Here is a 19665-nt window from a genome sequence, read left to right as displayed (position 1 = left end):
ACCCTTAACACAGTTTTAGTTAAGACTGTTAGCAAGGCATGATAGATATATATTGAAAAAGATCTACAGAAAGTGATCGGAAAGAGCAACATACGACAGAGAAGGACAGACGATACGAGGAGTTGGAGATGAAGTCAAGATATTGGAGAGTTAATCACTAAGGATTTCATTTATCTTCTGGCGGGCCAGTTGCCAAAAGCTGGGGTGCAGAGGCACCACGTTGTTTGGCCCATACGAGGCAGGCATGATCAATTTGAAGTTATCCAAGCGGTCTGCAGCTTTTGGAACCAAACGGTTCCCGTTTTAAAGCTGGGAATACCTTCGGTGATAAGAGTGGTGGTTGGTTTGTTATGCCGTAGCAGCACAGAGGACCTGGCAGTAAGTTTGTCACTTAATTTCTATTCTCCATTAAAACAATGTCCCGGATACACTGGGTATTCTAACAGTAATCCTTTCAAATAATGTTGTGACTGCCCTGTATCCACTGATCTCTAAAATGCAATGGCCTTGGTTTTTTTTTTAGACAAGCTCCACTCCACTCGACCCCCAATAAAAAACATTTTAATACATTACCAGGTCAGATCTCATCCATTAGTATGCAAGGGGTAAATTAACTGAGGAGATTGACAAAACTAACATTCTGCATTCATTGTAAGCGTGACTTACGGATTTCCTAAATGGAGGACACTTAGCTTAAACTCACCTCAATATCTTTCTCCAAGTCACAATTTTGCAGGTTTTGGAAGGCACCCGAGTAGACTTCAAGTGCTCTGGCATGAAAAACCATTTCGATGGTTAGAAATTCTGAGAAAATTTGCTGCAGGGGATAAAAATGACATGCAATCAATTTCAGTTGGTTGGAAATCAATTTGAAAATCAGTACGGCTACAGTAGCATCAGATATTTTGTTAAAAAATTCATCTCAGAGTTTCACATCTGTGTGCAATTTGTAACCATACAAACAGGCCTGATAACTAAGGAAGCAAAGAAGCAACACTACAAACACATATGAACATGTGTGCAAATAACAATGCATCCACTGGTGAATCCCATGCCAAGGTCTGCCTCGTCCCAATTCGTACAATGAAGAAATTGCATATAGGAATCTGCAATCCCACCGAGATGTAGCATCAAACCGCTAAAAGCAATTGTTTCAATCTTAAATTAATACAATAGTATTCAAATTTTATTTTGAATATATAATAAAAGAACTACGCTACTTGTACAACACGCAACCTATTTGTGCAGGGCTGCTCTTACAAAAGGCTCCTTCAAATGACTGGTCTATTTTTTTAATTTGATAGCATCAGGTGCATGAAAACATTTTTGTGATTGCATATAGCAAATTTGTATGATCTGCAAATGTGGTTCAGTTGAACCTAGAAAATATATTAAAAACAAAAGCCAAAACCATGGAGCATGAAGATTCTTCCAAGGTGAAACTGGGAGCTTCCAAATGCTGAGTAAATGAGACTGTTCTGGAGATCAAGTGTAAAAAACAGAGCTCAGTTCCGCATGTATTGGAATTACTCTATTTTGATCCAAGATAGACTCGAAAGTATGCTATTCTGCTCACACAAAATCATGTTTCTCCTCTCTCTACCTCCCAGTTTAATGGAGGGCCTGCTCACTCCCCTTTCCTTATGGTTATAGAGGTTATTCCACAGAAGTTCATCCTCTTGAATATCTGCCAATAAGTGAAGCTATTTACCAGCAATGTCAAAAAGTGGAGAGTGAGCGCTCTATTCACAAGGCCAACATGGAAGTCACTGGTGCCCGTTTGCTTAATTAACGTTGGAAATACGGAATTATTAACATAAGCCCATTTCTAACCAACCAGGTGGTGATAAAGGCACTCAACTGCTACCATTCTCAAGCCTTTGCAGACCATTCTGGTCACCCTATATTCACATTTTAAGTGGCTTTGCCTTTAGAGCAGCTCATGTTCAATTGGTCAGGGATTTCAAAGTATGGTGGACAGCCCCGAATGGTCTGAACAACAGGTCTTCCTGGATACATTTAAAGTACATATATTCAGATCTTAACCACCTCAAATTGACACTACAAAAAGCACTGCTTGACACATTTAAGAAGAGGTTATGGTCCAGCAGCTTTAAGGTTTTCTTGACCTTTAAGGACGTCTTGGTTCACAGGCTTTGGACCAGAGCACAGGGCTAAAACATCTTTTCTATAAATAATGGACGATAGCATGTGCTAATTTGCAAAAATAAAAGGACACTGGCGTGGCCCAGTTGGCTGTTTTTCCGCACATTTATTTAGCATCTACCTGAAGCCCATATGGACCAGCTTTGTTCACAGGATAGGTTATTACAGATGTACATTAATGTTGCTTAAATTTATTTAAAGATAAGAATAAGTGAGACAGTCTTCAGTGCTCACTATCTAGTGGGTAAAAGGTGAAAGAAAAAGAATAACTTACCTAGGCAAAGACTGACTTGCTTTTGGTAGGCGTTCATCAAGCCCTTCACGCGCCTGGGATTAGATGCAAAATACCTACAATATTTAGGCATTCCCACAGAAAAAGCTAAGAAATTGGGAGTATTACATTTTCCCCATATTTACAGATTAATTGCCAGCAAATGGTTAAGTAGGCTTTCTTTAAAGTTCATTCCCATCTACCATCACAACATCATAATTGGAGGCTTTAAACTGGGTCACTCCAATGCCATCCATATGGGCCTGCCCAATAACCAGTTGAAGTATTTGCAGGGAATGCATACCATGGCTGATTGCTTGGTTTGGGGGCAAAGAAAAGGAATCCAGCCGACCATGAAGTAAGCGTTTCTGCAGTATCCCAGAGTATCCCTATTTAAACCAAAATGTTCCCACATGCACACGTTTGCATAATGTGGCCCCAGACTACCTGAAAGGCAGTTCACCCAGGAGTCTGTCCACTGTAGAGTTCTTAGGAATATAGGTGCGTGTAGGAGAGATACTCATCCAATTTGTCAAAACTCTTAAAACATTTGAGCCAATTTAACACTGTGTTTTCAATGCAGCCGACTTGTTCATGGATAGGTGTGTGGTGCATAGACCTGAAAGCTTACATGCTGGGACCATCAAATTTATCAAATATATTCCCAGATTTTATTTGAGAAATATGAATGTTTCCTAACCAAGCTACAGTACCAGTCTTTAACAAATGGGCCCTTGATACAACTTCAAGAGCCCGATTAATCGTTTAATGGCTTAAAGTTATGAAAGTTACCATCGGTCTTGCAATGATCTTCTAGACATAAGGGACCTTGCCGCTGGCCTAGTTCAAGATAAAAAACCCTATCTGGAGCATAGCTTCTGTTCTGTTTTTGCTGCTATATAAAAGGCCTATTTGATGATGGATGTGTGTACAGACTGAATCCCAGGTGCCTAAACAATCAGCAAAAATTCCTAACTCAAATCTTACTAAAATAAAATTCAGTGAAATATTTATGTACAACAATGCAAGTGTCACAAATGTATTCATACAGATTAGCAATTAAGGTTCTTAATTACCGAAATCCTAACTCAAACATTTTAGACCGATATTTCAGTAAATAGGCACATTTTCAGAAAGGTTTTTAAAGCTGCCTTGCGTATACCCTCAAATGAAGGAAACATTTGTTTCGCAAGCACACGATTCAACTCACAAGAAAATAACTTCAAATAAGTCTTGATAAAAGGAACTGTGAGAAAGGAATTTGAAAGATGGCATCTGTAAGTCAGCAGATTAATACTCAGGCAGGAGAATTTAAAGCCTTATTTGACATGGTGATGTGGATGCAAAAAACAATTGCTCCAGATAAGCTCAGGGAATCCAAGCAGCTTTTTAAAAAAAAAAAATTAATACGATAAATACAGAACATTTTCCATTTAAAAGAACAGCATTGTCTTGGACTACATTTTGCTTCATTACCTACATTCCTAGTTGTGCCAGTAATGATGGAAAGTTCTGGTGACATCTTACCTTCCAGTCTGTACAAATGATCTAGCCTGAACACTGAATGAGGAGGCGTTTGTAGGAAACTAGCTCTTTATATAGAGGACCAAAGAGGTACACCCGGTAACGAGTCCAGGCAACTCTTATTGGTTAACAGAGGCTAAAAAGATAACACTAAATGCTCTCTTTGGTGCTAGTGTAGGTGAACAGTTTAGGTTTATTAGGTGGGTGGTTGTGCTAAGCATTTGTTGTACTCAGAGGCAACAAATGAGACACACTTAAGAATAAATCTGAGACCAATTTAGAAAAATGAGGCGTATTTGTATATAGATTTTGATAGCAAGAACTTTATCAAGTAAGTACTTCTTTAAATATTGAACTTCATAGCCAAGTAAACAGTTCACTTAAATTTGCCTGTACACAGCAATGCTTTCCAAAGACATATGTTGCATACAGTTATTTAAGGTCAGTTTCTGGGGGTCTCCTTCTGGACTTAGGGTCGTAGGGGGGCCACAGTCCAACGTATCACCTGCAGTTACTGGTTACCTGCCCTGGAGTGAAAAAAGTGGGGCCACCTAGAAACAGGCTGCAGAGGTCAACTTGAGGACAAGTCTGGGAACTCCCAACGGGGAGCTTGGATCACTAGGAACAAGGGGAAAGAGTGTTCCTCGGTACCCAGGATGCTTACCTGTGGTTGTCGGTCTCGCCGGTTGAGGGTGTAGGAATCAGGACAGCTGGCCGACTCTGGAGGTGGGTCTTTGTGGTGCTGACCTCCCTCCACGGATGCTCGGTCTCGGTGGTGTTAGAGTCCTAACTGGACTTAAACAGGTCTTGGTTGCTGCAAGGGGTCCGGAACCCCGGGTATCTGTGCTGTGCAGCTACGGTCAGTCCTCGTTTCCTCTCACTCGATGGGGGGGGGGGACAGATCTGACCTCGAGGAGCACAGGAACCTCTTCCTGGGGTGCTGCTGCATCGGGCTGACCGGGGAGTGACAACACAGTAAACCGGACTCTACTTTTCTGGTGCCTGTGAAATGCAGGGGTATAACACCTCTACTCCAAGGGAGATTGCTGCCAATTTGCCAAGGGCAGCATTCTACTGGGATTCTTGGTAGTTGCTTAGCTGCAGGACAAGTCACTTAGTCACGACTGGCGAGACTGGTGCAGGCAGGCAGGGTTTGGCGCCAAAAGTCCATAGCAGTCTTCGGTTTTGTTGTCTCCCGCTTCTTCTTTGTCTTCTACTACATCCGTCACATCTAAGTTCTGACATCAGGTGTGACTCCTAACTACTCAAATTAGGGTTGTTAAGGGGAGTGACGGGTAGTAGCCTATGGGCTGCTTACCTTTAGGGTGACTACACCCCCTACATGACCACTTCCTGTAGGAAATGGGCATAACCATGACCCAGTGAGCTTAAATCCACCAAAAACCAAGATGGTGGAATTCTAAGTATTGTGTTAACATCAGTTAGCCCACGTTGGAGGAGGAACTAGCCTGGTAGGTAGCACGCCTCCTGACTAGCTAATTTTCCCGCCTGTCCTGGTGCCAAATGGGCCTGGGGGCGCGGGTGACATTTCAGCTGTCTAGGGAAGCCCTGGGCCACATATCAAAAGCGGCAGACGCCTTTGAAGCCACCTTTCTTGATATACTGATTACTTAGCCATCCTACTTGGAGAAGGTGACAACACCTCAACCCGGAGCAAGCATTGTTTCTGCCCTCAGAGAGCACAGCTCTCACCTCTAGGGGGTCAGAAACCTGTCTGTGGTAGCAGGCTGGTCTACATTCAGAAAACCAACTACTCTTGGCAATTGTCTAACAACTCTATATGTGCACTATTTCTGCAAACAATCAAACCATAATACTTCACCAGTCTTGAAAAGAAAAAAAACAAGGAATGTGTATATTTAAAAAAATATTTTTTAAACGCTAGTCCTTGTGAGGTTACATCCAAGGAACGAATAGTATCGATTGTAAAAAATTGAATGTTGTCAATACAGTCATTGATTCTGTTGGACTAACCACTGCTAATGACCAATTCTTATGTCTGTTTTTATCTCTCATTGATGTCTTTTTAATATTTTGAATCACTGTTTAATATATTGTTTTTTTTACTATTGCAGAGAATCATGCGATGTACATTCTGATGATGTTTTAATTCATTAAAAATATTTTTTTTTTTATATATACACATTCCTTGTTTTTTTCCTTTTCAAGACTGGTGAAGTATTATGGTTTGATTGTTTGCAGAAATAGTGCACATATAGATTTGTTAGACAATTGCCAAGAGTAGTTTTTTTCTGAATACTGACTAGAATTCCCTAGCTCTTGGCTATAAGGGGTTGCTCTCGTGTTTTTACACCAGCAGACTGGTCTACACCAGTCAGCCAGTACACTAGTAGTCTGTAGGATTTCAGAGGGCACATCTAGGTGCCCTCCGGGTGCATGTATTAAGAAATCAGTCACTGGAATCAGTGTGGGTTTATTAATTTGAGATGTTTGATACCAAGCATCTCTAGTTTTAGTGAAGTCATCATGGGGCTGGGGAACTTTTAATAACCAGTGTCCAGCATATGTACATAAAATGGCTTCACTTGTAATCTCTAGGACATCACAGGGGCATATCTGCCCATGTAGATATAGCCACATGTGTAGTATAGTGCACCTTGAATTAGAAATGCAAGGCCTCTTGTAGAGGTAACTTACCTATACTGCATGCAGTGTCTGCAGACATGGCACACAGGAAGTGTGCAATGCCGTGTTTTCACTTTTCTCTACACCATAACACACAGCCTGCAATGGCAGTTTGCATGTTGGTGTTGAGGGAGGTCCCTTAGGGTCACAATACATGTTGCAGCCCATCGGGCCCCTTTTTAGCCTTCTTGCCCTAAGTAACAGGGATACCCTCTACAAGGGATTTATAGGAGAGGGCTAAAGTTATTGCCAATTGAGGGCAAAAGTGTACAGTTTCAGAGAAAGATCTGGTACTCGGATCTGGATAGCAGAAATCCAGAGTGCTTCTGTCAAAATTGCATGAAATACCAGGAAAAAAGTGGGGGGTGACCATGTCAAAATGAGGCACTTTCCAATAGTGTCTGATGTAGAACTGCACTGAAAAGGTACAAACCCTATCATACTGGTGGTGGAAGCCTACAGTTTCTGTGTCACACTGGAAACAGCAAAATGGAAGGAAATGCACATACAATTCTCCCAGACTAAGTTATCAACACTGCAATTTTCAACACCCTTGCGGACCAAAACAGTCAACCTGGAAATGTGTTAACTGGATGCTGTTGCGAATAGACCCCACTTTCCGAGCATGTTACTTTAAACCTGTGAATTCATGAGCAACTTTAGTGCTTCCCACTGGGCCCTTAGGTACAGCAAAGCTATGTTAGGGTAGCTACCCTCCTTTGAACCAGAAAGTTCAGAACGTGGAGAAGTATCACAGTTGTTATGCAAGATGGAAAGAGGTTCTGACAATCTTATTCGGCAAAACCAGATTAGCGTGCAGTTTCAGGGTCTATTGAACTTCAGAAGACCCCTCTGGAGCAGAGGAAATAAGAGAAATGCATAAAGGAATTCTCCAGGAGAGGGGAAAAGATTATCCTCCAAGGGCTTCTTTCTAATTTCCAGATGAGATGTAAAGTCGCAGCATTGAGGATTAGTTTTGGTGGCAGGTACTGCAAATAACCATTAATAACTTTGACGCATGGCTGATAGTCTACAACGATATTGACCTGGAAGGGTATAATTGCACCCAAAGACCTGCCACTTCACACCATTTTTCAAGACGACCTCAACAGCACCTGGGTCGTGGCCTCCAGGACAACTCGCTTGGGAAATGAGGAAGAGGGGGTTCAACTGTGCTGGGGGGAGATGTGCCCAATGGAGTATGGGAAATTGTATATTATTTTTTTTAACTAGACTTGCGAGTAACAGTTTTGGGGAAATGAAGCGCTTTATACCACTTCTTATCATGTAATGGTCTCCCAAAATCATCTTGTCCTTTGTGGGAGAGGGGTAACAAGTAAGAAAGTGTAACTTATGGCTCTATAGAAACAAGTGATGAGGCGTCAGCCAGAGACCATGAAAAGGATGCATTGGAATACTGGGTGAGGGGGAGTTTCCTCCCAATCTGTGTGCCAGATTTTACGACAGGTGTGTTTGAGTTGCCGGTGCAGGAGAAATGGCCTGGCAGAAGGCCGGATTCCTCTGCCAGCTACGCAGAAGAGAGGAATCGTCCCTCAGAGAAGAGATCTCCGACCGTGGTTAGTGAGTGTTCCATCCATATGCGCAGGGTCATGGCAGAATAAAGCTCAGGAAGGCAGGTTAAACCGAACAGGGCGAGAGCTGGGGCATATGCAGGGATGTTAGAGAAAAGGTGGTGTATGTGTGTCATACAAGATCATGCTACGTGGACTTGCAAGGGCCAGGGAGGGTAGGGCCTTCGAGGGGAGGAGGAGACCCCGAAATGTTAGCTCTGGGATAGGCGCGTGGTCATTGGTGGCCTACCCAAGATATCGGTTTGCCGTCCAGCGAGATAACCATTGGAGTTGTGAAGCTTAAAAGTTCACTTCGGAGTACGGGCTCTTAGATGCACTCGATCCATCAGCAGATGCAATCTGGAGAGAGCAACTCGATGTCTCTTTGCACCCAAAATTAGGCTGGACAAGATGGTATCTAATTCCTTAAAAAAGGATCATGGGGGGACAACGGGGAGGTTTGCAAAGTAGCAGAGGAGGAGGAGCAGAATGACCATCTTTGCCAGCGCTACCTTGCCCGTGGGAGCCAAGTGGAGTGACTGCCAGAATGGACCTTGCGTATTAATCCCAGCTAGGGCATTACAATTGTTTCCCTCGTAAACATCTGTGGGGGTGTAGCATAGGTAACCCCCTAGATATCAAGTTGTTTGCTTGCGCCAGTTTAGTTGGGCATTGCCCAAGTAAAAAAAAAAAAAAAAAATGTAAAAAGGGAGTGGCTGGTCCAGGCATAACGGATGTATAGCTGACTTCGAACTACTGACGCAGAGGCCAGCAACTGCCACAAGGTCTGCCACAGTAGTGTGAAAGGGCGTGAGATATATAGATGTCATGTAAATATACGAGTAGATCGTCAGCATAAAGTGATACTGCATGTGTCCTGTCCGCCATGGAATGCCCCGGTCGAGACCCTAAGCGTGCAGACAAATTGCAAAGGGCTCAATCGCAAGAGCAAATAGAAGTCAAGAAAGCAGGCCCCCTTGTGTGCCGCATTCTACCGTAAAAGGGGCCGAGATGAGTCGCCCCAGTCAACTGCGGAAGAAGGGGTGAGAATAGAGCAGGTGTCTCCAACCAGTCAATTGCAAGCTACCAGTACCTCGTTACCACCTTAATAGAAGTTCAAAGCTTTAAGTACATTTTTTTTTTCTTTCTTTTTTTTTAAGCACAGGGTCACATTTTTCTTTTAAAGACAAGGGAAGGCTGTGTTTTTTTACATTATTATCCTCAGGCTGGAGATCGCAGGGCTCGATAATAAGCAGTGCTGGAGTAAGATTTATGATCCAGGTCACAGAGATGAAAAACTGAAGCACTGAGGTATTTAACTCTTCAATAAGTACTTGTCAACTCAATATTGGAGTGTGAGAACAAAATGTTTCTTAATGCTTTTAAATGGTTGAAAATTAAAATGAAAAGTTACCTTAATGATTAACATAACTTTTCATTTTTATTTTCCTCCCATTTCAAAGTATTGCATGTACAAACACCAGGCCTCTTGCTCCCAGTAGCCTGTAGACACTTTGCCATATTTATAACTAAAAAATAAAGTCCTCTTTTTTTTTTTAAATGAGAGAAATTAAATATGAAGAAAAATATTTCTATGAAACATTAATTCTCTGTGTTCCTCCACTTTCAATTGAGACAATCAAGTCTTAAGGTTTTATGGAGCAAGTTTCTTCACTTAAAATTCCTCCCGATTAAAGAAATGGCTGTTTTTTCTGTTAATAAACATGACACTTTGTGTAAAAGCCACTGGGAGCAAGATGCCTGGTGTTTATAAACGTGACACTTGGAAATGAGATTAGATTTAAATGATGAGTTTGATGGAATCCATATAAACAAAGTTAACTCTTCATTTTAAGTTTCTCCCATTTCAAAGTGTTGTCTTTACAAACAGCAGGCATCTTGCTCCCAGTGGCTGGCAAACACTGTGCCATATTTATAACTGAAAAATACAGCCATTATTTTAAGTGGGAGAAATTTAAAGTGCAGAAAAATGTCCCATATCAAACATTTTTGTAGAACGTTTCCAAGACTTTAAATTTCTCCCATTTAAAAAAAACAAAAAAAAAAAAACGGTGCCACATATCACGAAAGGTATTCCAGTGCCACAAGTACATACAACATAGGCGCTCAGTCACCCATACACATTTATCCTATTCACAAGTACACATGTTCATACATTCCCAAAGGCCACACTGACACGCATGAGAGTCCTGTCATAGTGCCCCTAGTCAAAGTATTTTGTTTATACCACAGAATCTGGTTCTATGGGCACTAGGCATAAAGTCAGTGAAGCTGGGTGTGAGGTTGTCTCGTAACAATGCGCAAGTTGCTTACTCTTCAGTAACTCATGACGATTTTCACTCATCAGAAGGAGCTCTCACTACAGAAAAGGTTGGAGATCCCTGGAATAGAGTAATCGCCTGTATGCTAATAGTTTAGATCCTACTCCTATATAGAGTGTTAAAAAGGTAAGGCTATGTCAGGCTGTGGTAGGATTTTTCTAAATCAAGGATAAGGCACACTTCCTTTCGGAAAGCGGCCCTGTACCTGGTCTTGTATATGCAATAGTCGGAGTATAATTTGGGTTGCTACGCCCTGGCACAAAGTCATTTCGGTCCACATGGATAAGGGTCACAAAGATTTGTGCATATTTATCTGCAAGAATTTTACCCAGGATCTTATAATCTGTGCCAAGAATGGCAATAGATCTGTAGGAACCTAAGTGAGTAGGGTCTTTGCCTGGCTTGGGTATGGGTATGAGGAGGGATTCTCGTAGTGACCATGGGAGCTCTCCATAATGGACCGCTCCTTCATACTTTTGCAAGCTGGGGAGCAAGAGAGGATGTAAAAGTGGTATAGTACTTAAAGGGCAGACCATCTAGGCCCGGTGTTTTGTTCCGTGCAAGGTCTCCAATTGCCTGAGCCACATTGTTGCTGTGATTGCCATGTCCTATCGGCCTCTGGAATAAGGGAGGAGGGAAATGTTAGCGAGAAAGGTCTCGAGGAGGTCCTGCGGAGGGGGGAGGGGGCTTTATATATGGAGCATTAATAGCCGTACAAAGTCTGTAATATGGTCGCCGGAAGGTGGATTGTGGTTCTCTTGAGGTCTAGGAGTTCAGTAATAGGGGTGCAGTAACGTTTTGTCCGATAACGCAGGCAAGGAGTTTGCTGGCCTTATCACCCTCTCTATGTACTTAGAAGCATGTGCAGCAAAATTGTAGCGTTGCAAATCCTCCCAGAGGAATGTATAGTCAGTTCTGGTTTGGGTCAGGCGTGGGAGGAGTGTCGGATCAGTGTTGGAGGTCTTGCTCAAAGCTGCAAGACTGCATTCTGTGTGTGTTATGTCACTGTCCAGAGTCCTACGGAGTACCATGATTTTTGGGATGCAAACACCTCTTGCCACCACCCTAACGGCATTCCACTCTAGCGCAGAAGTGGAGGCTGTGTCAAGTTGTTACACATTTAAAACTTTAGAAACCATGTGTTGGAAGCATTCAGCTGTATTGTGTAAATGTAAAACAGAGCAACAAATGGTTCCATTTCCCAAATGCAGCCGGTCCTCTTACACATCTCAGAAGACCAAAAGGCAGCTACTACCAGCCCGGGATTTGAATACGCAAGTCAAATGTTGATTTATATGACTCAAAGTCTATACCCCTAATTGCTTTGCAACTTTTCACAACATGACATACTAAGAGAACAATATCCAGATTCCTACCAGAATGGAACTTTATTAGCATGTTGGTTAAAAAAAAAAAACAATTGAAAGGGATATTAATGGATATTATTTATAGGTAGTTGTATTAGAGGAGAATTCTCTCACCTGAACATCTTCCAACTTCTTCTTTTGAAACTCGTCCATTGTTTCTTCAAGTTGCTGCGTAGTACGATTAGCATCCACCGACGCTTTCTGCACATTCGATTCCGCCTACAATTAGAAATCACTGACAATGTACAATGACTAACGTTCATTTGTAACTCATTCCCTATTCTAGTGTGCGTTCCTAGTTTTACTATAAAAAGATGCTTGCATCACAGAGTCTCATGACATTACAGTACTAACAATTTTACTACGATTATAAAGTGGTTCTTATTGTTCACAAAGTCCTCCTCAGTGATTTGTCCTCATGAAAAGGAGCCATGTAAAACATGTTGGGCGCAGCGACTACTGGTTTTAGTGGTTTTACAACGCAAGGCAGTGAAGGTACTATAGAAGGTTTACAGGTGCGTTTAGAGAATAATTGACGATTACAAGTCTGCAAAATTCCTCCGGAGATGGTGTAATGAACGACAGTGAGAGATATGGTCAGGGTGGTATCTAAGTGGTCTAAAGGACGGAAGGCACTTGTGAGCATTCTACATTAGTACAACGCAATCTATGTTTTCACGATCATAAAATTACTTCAGTTTAAATGGAATCGAAAAAAAATTGAAGTTGTTAGCAAGGTTAACTGAAAACTGACAATCCCAAACAAAGCTATATGTGACTTTTTCCTAACATATAATGCCTCATAGCAGGGCATTTGTCAGCATACTACTGGCACATGTGCTGAGTCAATGTATGCTCAGAACCAATTATATTTTCAATCTGTATGAAACCGACCATGCAACACCAAGAGCGCGGCAGACCATGACCGTGTGTGAATAGAAAAAACTACCGAGCATCCCCCTCAACACTGATGCAAGTTAAGGAATGAAGGATGGTGGTGGTTAGGAGGAACTACACAAATTAGGGATACAATTAAAGTAGGACTGAAAGGAACTTAACACCGGATCAGCCCTACCCTCCATCCCAGAACCTCAGGCCATCCTCTGCAATCTTAATAAACCCTCTGCCTGCTACACTTAACAGATCTGGTGGTAGATCCTTCCAGGGACAGGCCTCCTCGCCCTTGAGCTACCATCCTCAGTCCCTGAGAATGGAAAAAGACTTTCTTAATTTCCGACTTTTTCAATTCTACTTTTGGATTGAACTCATCAGGGGTGCAGCTTAACTGCCATAAAATTCAGGGACCTATTTATTTATTTTTTATAATATTTTATTGGTTACATACTTCATACTACTTCTTGAATTTAACTTCTTTCACAACTAATCAAGGGTATGAAAAATTGTATTTACCACCACTGCCCCCCTCTTTTACTGGCAAGTGAACTGAGACAGTTAGGAGTGCTTTAAAAGCTTTATTAAAAAAAGACAAATTAGGCTTGAATACAGAATAAATTGGATTTACATTGATAATGTGACTGGAAAAAAGGGGGTAGATCTCAAGGGTGGTGCTATTAGGACGTATATCTTTCCAGATGATAGTGCTAAATGTTGCCATCATTGATCAGAAGTCAAACGTTTACATTCTTTCTGAAAATTGAGAGGATGAGGAAGTTAAGAGTTAAGGCATGCAAGCGGCAGGAGCTAGAATGGGCAAAGTTAGGCACAATGCAAGCAGTGTTTGGGTGACAGGCGGGTGCGAAAAATCCGGAAAATGGGAGTTACTTTAATAATGTTGCACAGCTACTTATTTATATGTGGGTGGCAATAAGGTAAGCCCAAGTATACCACCAGCCACCAAAATGTGTGCAAGTACAAAACGTGCTGAATTAATATACATAGGTGAGACAGCCTGACATGCACACACGGACATGTCCACACAAGTCTAAGGACACTACGGGTGACTACTTTAATAGCAGTTAGTATAGCTCTAGTCTCTACCAGCCCTTCTAACTAATGCTGGGATTTACATTTCACACTTAACTTGGGAAGAAAGGTTACACACTTAGAGGATATGCTGTGCATGTTACCTGAGAAATAGTATCACTGTCCTTGAAAGACTGAAAAATAATAAGAGGCACGCTTTGACACATTCTTAGTAGTTGAGAGGACACTTGGATTACCAATTGTTTAGAGGACACGGTGGATTATCAAAGAAATAAAAAAAGCATGAGAAACGATAAATGATGGAAACCAATTTAGGTGGTTAATACACTGCTGATCTGTAACATCTACAAAAGAAAAAAACAAACTTGGGTGGAAGCCACTAAAGTGCCATGTGCATGTTTTAGTTACATCTTAACTAAAGGGAAAATGAGAAATGATTAAAGGCACAAGGGTGCAATTTCCTTAGAAAGAAATTATTAATAGGTAGCTTTCATTCTACACACTTTGTGTAGATGTGTATTGTAGCTATGAATGCACTTAGAGGACAGACAGAAGTTTGTTATAGAATGTTGAAAACATCAATGGACAACCAATACAACCTTCTAAAACACATAACATCAACTAAAGCAGGGAAGTCACCAACTTAAAAGAGATAAGGGGAGGAGTACACAGAGTTGCAGAGCATAAAAGTACAAAGTTACTCAGCTCTAGGAATTTCATGGATGGACTGATCCAAGTATGGAGCCCAAACAAGATGCAATTGTGTTTTTGTGTGGGAATCCAGGTAGTTTCTGTCCGGACAGGATGTCCATAGAGTATGCATCCCAGAGCTGAGGGATATCATCCAATGTTTCAAATACAGCATTATCTGCTGCTTTGTCAATAGATGCTAGGCTAGACAGGAAGGAGAACAGTCGGAGTTGTAGTGCACTATGTATTTGCGCAGGTATTTTGAGGATATTGCAATGGGATTCCACGGATACATTTGTGGGTGAAGTGAAGGGTCTTGATGGCGACTTGGGGATTCACTGGGTCTTCGTAGAAAGCTTCTATTGGTGGGTCATTTGGTCAGAGGGGTTCTTCACATCGACCAGCATAGCTGAACCACTTGGCACCAAATGTTTAAGAGTTGAGCACGGTGGAGTGAATGGTGGCTACCAATTCCACTTTCAAAAAAAAAAAAGAATGAAAGCACAATAGGCATCAAGTACTGCAGGAAGCTTAGGCAGTGGGGGGCAAGCATTGATCACTGGCCTGATAGGGGGACACAGTGTCCAGAGATTACTAAAACAATAACCAAGTAATCGTTCTGAATTAAGGGCGACAATGGTAGGTTACTTCATTTAACCTATCACCACGTGGTAAATGATTCTTCAATCACAGCTCTTACGACATAAGTCTTATTTCATCTTTAAAAATGAACGCTTTGTTAACACCATAACAAATAGAAAAATATCACAAAAAACCAAACAAATCCTGGAACCTTCCTTCCTTCCCGATGCACATTGCAAGAAGGGAAATAAACACACATTTGCTCTTCACTCACACACACAAAGTAACATCCATTCCCAATACATTTCTGCTCAAACAGTAGGATAGCTTTCCCTATTGACAGAGACACACAGATCAATTGTATGATTCCTGGGTGATGTTTCGAGAACGAATGCTAAAATGCACTGGATATCATATTATACACATGATTACAATTAACATTGGAGGAAAATAGCATAAATTTTATTAAATAATGTTTTTGTTGCAAAGGAAACCCCTGAAATGTAATGCTCCAGGGTTTTATTCCATTTGAGTACAAACTGTGTTAATGGTAGTTTCAAGATGTTACAAAAAAAAAATATTTGTGTATTGCTTAACTGTGAAATAATGTACTAATGTATGTGCGAATCCACAATAAAAAAACTCCGAAATAATATAAATGATGTCAACTTATTTAAATTATATCCAGATGTATGCAGGTAGAAATTGGTACCCATCCCTGCTTGATATTACCTACTCAGAGGTGGTGTCAATCAACCTGTGAAAAACAGACATGCAAACAAAACTAATAGTGGTTGTTAAACAGCAGCGCCTTAATTGGCGTCCTAGCGAAGGAGCTTTCACCAGACTAGGCAATGCACAGCATGTTTAAGTAGCTGTATTCTTCCAAACACTCTACCACGGTCTAGTGTGCTTCAACATTCCAGAATTATAGTAGAATAAATAAATGGAAGATTACAATTACTACTACAGACGTGGCCCAGGGTGCTCCAAGCGATGTACTCTGCAGGTGTATATATTAGTTTGTGTTTTTCGGTTAATAAATTGTGATAGGACAATGTATTATTTTTTTACTACCGTAAATCAAATGTATTATGGAAAATGATGTGTTTACTCGGAGTTCAGAAGAGCCTCACTCAGAAGTAACTTACTACCATGCTACTCTTACCTGTTACTATCAGTGTCTTCATTCTATGCCAAGAATGGCCGCACTTACCTGTGACTGAAAAGCAGGGGTTAAGGAACAATGCAAAAACAACTGCACATTTTTACTCGAACACTAAGTATTACTTTAATAAATTGCAAAAAGTGGTATCTTTACATAATGAAAGACAAAAGAGGTTTTAGAAGGAACTGATAGAGGCGAAGCACCTAGAATGAAAAGAGTTACTTCTTCTTTTTATGAACAAGTTCCAAATACCGCAGCATAACTGTCCCATAGGTCTAAATAGGTAACGACAACATATGGCATCTTCAGTTCAAATTTAAATGGTGACGGAAGATGTCCCACATTTGAACTAGAAGCTGGCGCGACAGAACGTAAGAGGCAGGATACTCCCTCCTTTCATCTTCTCTACTACGTACAATGGATAAAATAAAATCTCTTCTACGCTTACTACATCTCATGCAAACTCGAATCACTCACTGCACACGACTCTATAGGGGAAGTTAACAAATTATTTCCCTTCTAGTCACGTATGCAAATGCTTTTAATAGAGCACAAAACAAACAAAATCTATAGGCATCTTTCTGCCTGAAAGAGGTTTACGTGGCAGCAACTAAAACACGCATGACCAATGCACCATCCTCCCCTGCCCTAGAGGCGCCACAGCAGTTACATAACGAACAGCTTTTGTTCATATAAATGTCTTTATTAGTTTTAAGAATACAGTTAAATTGCGAGGCAATAAGGCACGCCAGCCCTGATTTATGGACATCTTATTCTATCGATAAACATTTCGGTTTTGAAGATGCTTGTAACTTTTAGAGAACTTTTCAGCGTGAAGAAATATTTTATACAGATGCTCTATGAAGAGTTCATATTCTTTAAATTTTCCACAGAAGGCTGTGTTATTCTAAAATGACGTGCTTTTAATCACTGTGCTTCAACCGTATTAACCTATACATTCATTCAGTGGCTGGAAGAGTCCAAGCCAATGTCCTCTCTCTTTCGCCATTCTTTTTTTGTTATTAGGTCTCGCCTACGCAGCGCGCATGTGCTGCGTAGGCAAAAAGACCTTTAGCAATGGCTTCAGCTTTTCAGCCAAAAAAGTGCACGCGTTCCATTGCCTTCAATGGCAACGCGTGCACGTCTGGTGATTCGCTTGCGGGAGCGAGCGGCGCCATATGGTTGCAATTATCGCTCCCGCAAGTGAATCGCGCAGGCCCCCCTCCTCCCCCCTGCTGCCGCGCGAGGCCCTGCTGTTCTTTGCATCCCATGCTCACAGATGTGCTTTGGGGGGTTTGAACTCACGTGTGTTCCTTTGTCATTCGGTCTGACTGCGGTCGGACCTTTCTTCCTGTTCCCTGTCGCTCCAGTCTTCACTTTCATGTCTCTCTGCCCCCCATCGTTATTTGCATATGTGAGTCTATTCCTTCATTTTTCCATCCCGGGACCACAGTGGCTTTGCATGAATTTTATTTTACGCCCACGGGGCAGCGATCGCCTTGAAGAGGGGGAGAGACGCCGAGTGAAGCGCAGGGAAGGCTGCTGGGAGACATCATGGTTCCTTCCCAGTTCTTCTGCGTTAATGTTTTGTGCATTTAGCTGTGTTAGTTTACCTAAAATATCCACAAGAATTTCACCATTGCATTCGTGTTCCCCCACTTCTGACAGACAAAGCAAAATTGATCTCTACAGATTTTCCCAGGAAAAGCGCAGGCGCGTGTCTCTCGCTGCTCTGAAACTACTTGACGCGCTGCATGCTCCCAGCCAGTGCACTGTGATAATTACAGTTTGTAGGAGTTTCAGTAACTTTCAAGAAAGGAAGCGTCCCTCGGCTGGCTCGGCTGTGTGCATTCCTTGACTTGTGCGTCATGGTGGCAAGAAGTAACAGGTACAAGCACGTCCATTCTAGCGCTCGGAAGAGTTATCACTCCCGGAGGAGCTTTAACAAGGCAAGGAAAATTCCAGCAAAAGTTACCATACCATTCCTGCGAATGCAGTTCAAGATAGTTTCAGTAACTCACAATCGGGGCTTAAAGTGTGCCGGGTCCTGCCGGTGCCCATCACCGGCAATTCTAACAAGCATTTGCAATGCAATAGGTCTCGCAGTTGAGTTTGAGCTATTGGCATTGTAAATGGCAATGCCGTTTATTTACGTGTTGCTTTTTAAAACATAAAAAGGCATTGTCATTTACAATACCAATAGCTTAAACTCTCGCAAATGCAAGACCTATTGCATTGCAAATGCTTGTTTTTTTTAAGTATTGAGTACATGAGCTTGCGCCAAACAATTAAGTGAAAAGATGCCACACATAAAAAGTAGTATGTGAAGGGTCGCTACCAGCAAGCACTCGCTTGTAGGTAACTGCAGAGAATCTTACTTTAGAGAGAAAAGTCACAAAAATTGATATAACGGTCATTTAGTAGGGAGAAGGATACAATCACGTGACGGTCCGACGGGGCCTTTTGTCGCAATTTATCTAATTTTTCCAGCTCTTTTATCTCACGGTTTCTGGCGTTGTTAAATTTCTTGATCTCTGCCTGTTGTGAAAGAAATGCATGCTTGAACCAAGGTAACACTGCATTCTGCTCATTAAAATGATGTAACTGCTACACCGCACTTACCCGTTTTATTTTAATGAGGGAGCCATATGTTTTGAGGGGGACGACAACCTTCAATTCCAACCTTTCCACCTAAAAGGTAAAAACAGAGTTGATTACGATTTTCTTCTATTTCCGCTTTAAAGATTATTAAAAAGAGTAACTAGAACTCCCGAATATGTGACGTTACAACGCAATCATTTACATTGCGTTATGTTACATCGCAGTTATTACAACGCAAGTCGTCACGACTTGCGCTAGAGGGGCTGGACTAAGGAACAGTATGATTTACTATTCCAACTCCAGCCTACGTAACAGTAGGGAAGGTGTTGGAATAGTAAATCATATGATTCCTTAGTGTACACCGCCATCCAGCGCAAGTCATTGTAACGACTTGCGTTGTAATGACCGCGATGTAAATGTATTGCGATTTAACAACCGTGTTGTAAAGGTTGTTCGCCAGAACTCCCTTTCGAGAACGGTTTTGTGGCCACCCATCTTGAGCGTGCATTGTTTTTCAAACATGCAGTCCATGAAACTAGGTTTACTTCTTACGACAGAATTTCCCAAACTTTTTAACATTCTTACATCTCAATTCTCTGTGGATAGAGGGCGAGTGAACTAAGCAAGAGTCTGCTAGTTCAAAGGTCACACGACCAGAAAAACGGAGAATATATTATAGTATTTATTGTGCAAAATACTCCCAATGTAGCACATAACACTGTTGTCCTTCTTTTTAATTTTTACCAGCTTCATTAACTGGTAAAGTTTTTTT

The 19665-nt window shown here is 41.6% G+C and overlaps 1 protein-coding gene across 1 annotated transcript in view; it reads right to left on the bottom strand.

Annotated features, from left to right (window-relative positions):
• The window catches only part of CIBAR2 (CBY1 interacting BAR domain containing 2), an 82803-nt gene that overhangs the window by 25610 nt on the left and 37528 nt on the right, over positions 1-19665 (bottom strand). Inside the window, exons 3-6 of the mRNA XM_085636811.1 lie at positions 18915-18983; positions 18729-18830; positions 12023-12127; positions 704-817 (exon numbers count right to left, since the gene is read on the bottom strand). Of these exons, the coding sequence (XP_085492937.1) occupies positions 704-817; positions 12023-12127; positions 18729-18830; positions 18915-18983 (390 nt within the window). The remainder of the gene's footprint in view (positions 1-703; positions 818-12022; positions 12128-18728; positions 18831-18914; positions 18984-19665) is intronic.

This window comes from Triturus cristatus, chromosome 12 (assembly GCF_964204655.1).
Source record: "Triturus cristatus chromosome 12, aTriCri1.1, whole genome shotgun sequence".
In the NCBI taxonomy this organism is placed as follows: domain Eukaryota; kingdom Metazoa; phylum Chordata; class Amphibia; order Caudata; family Salamandridae; genus Triturus; species Triturus cristatus.
This window is presented reverse-complemented; position numbering and strand designations above follow the sequence as displayed.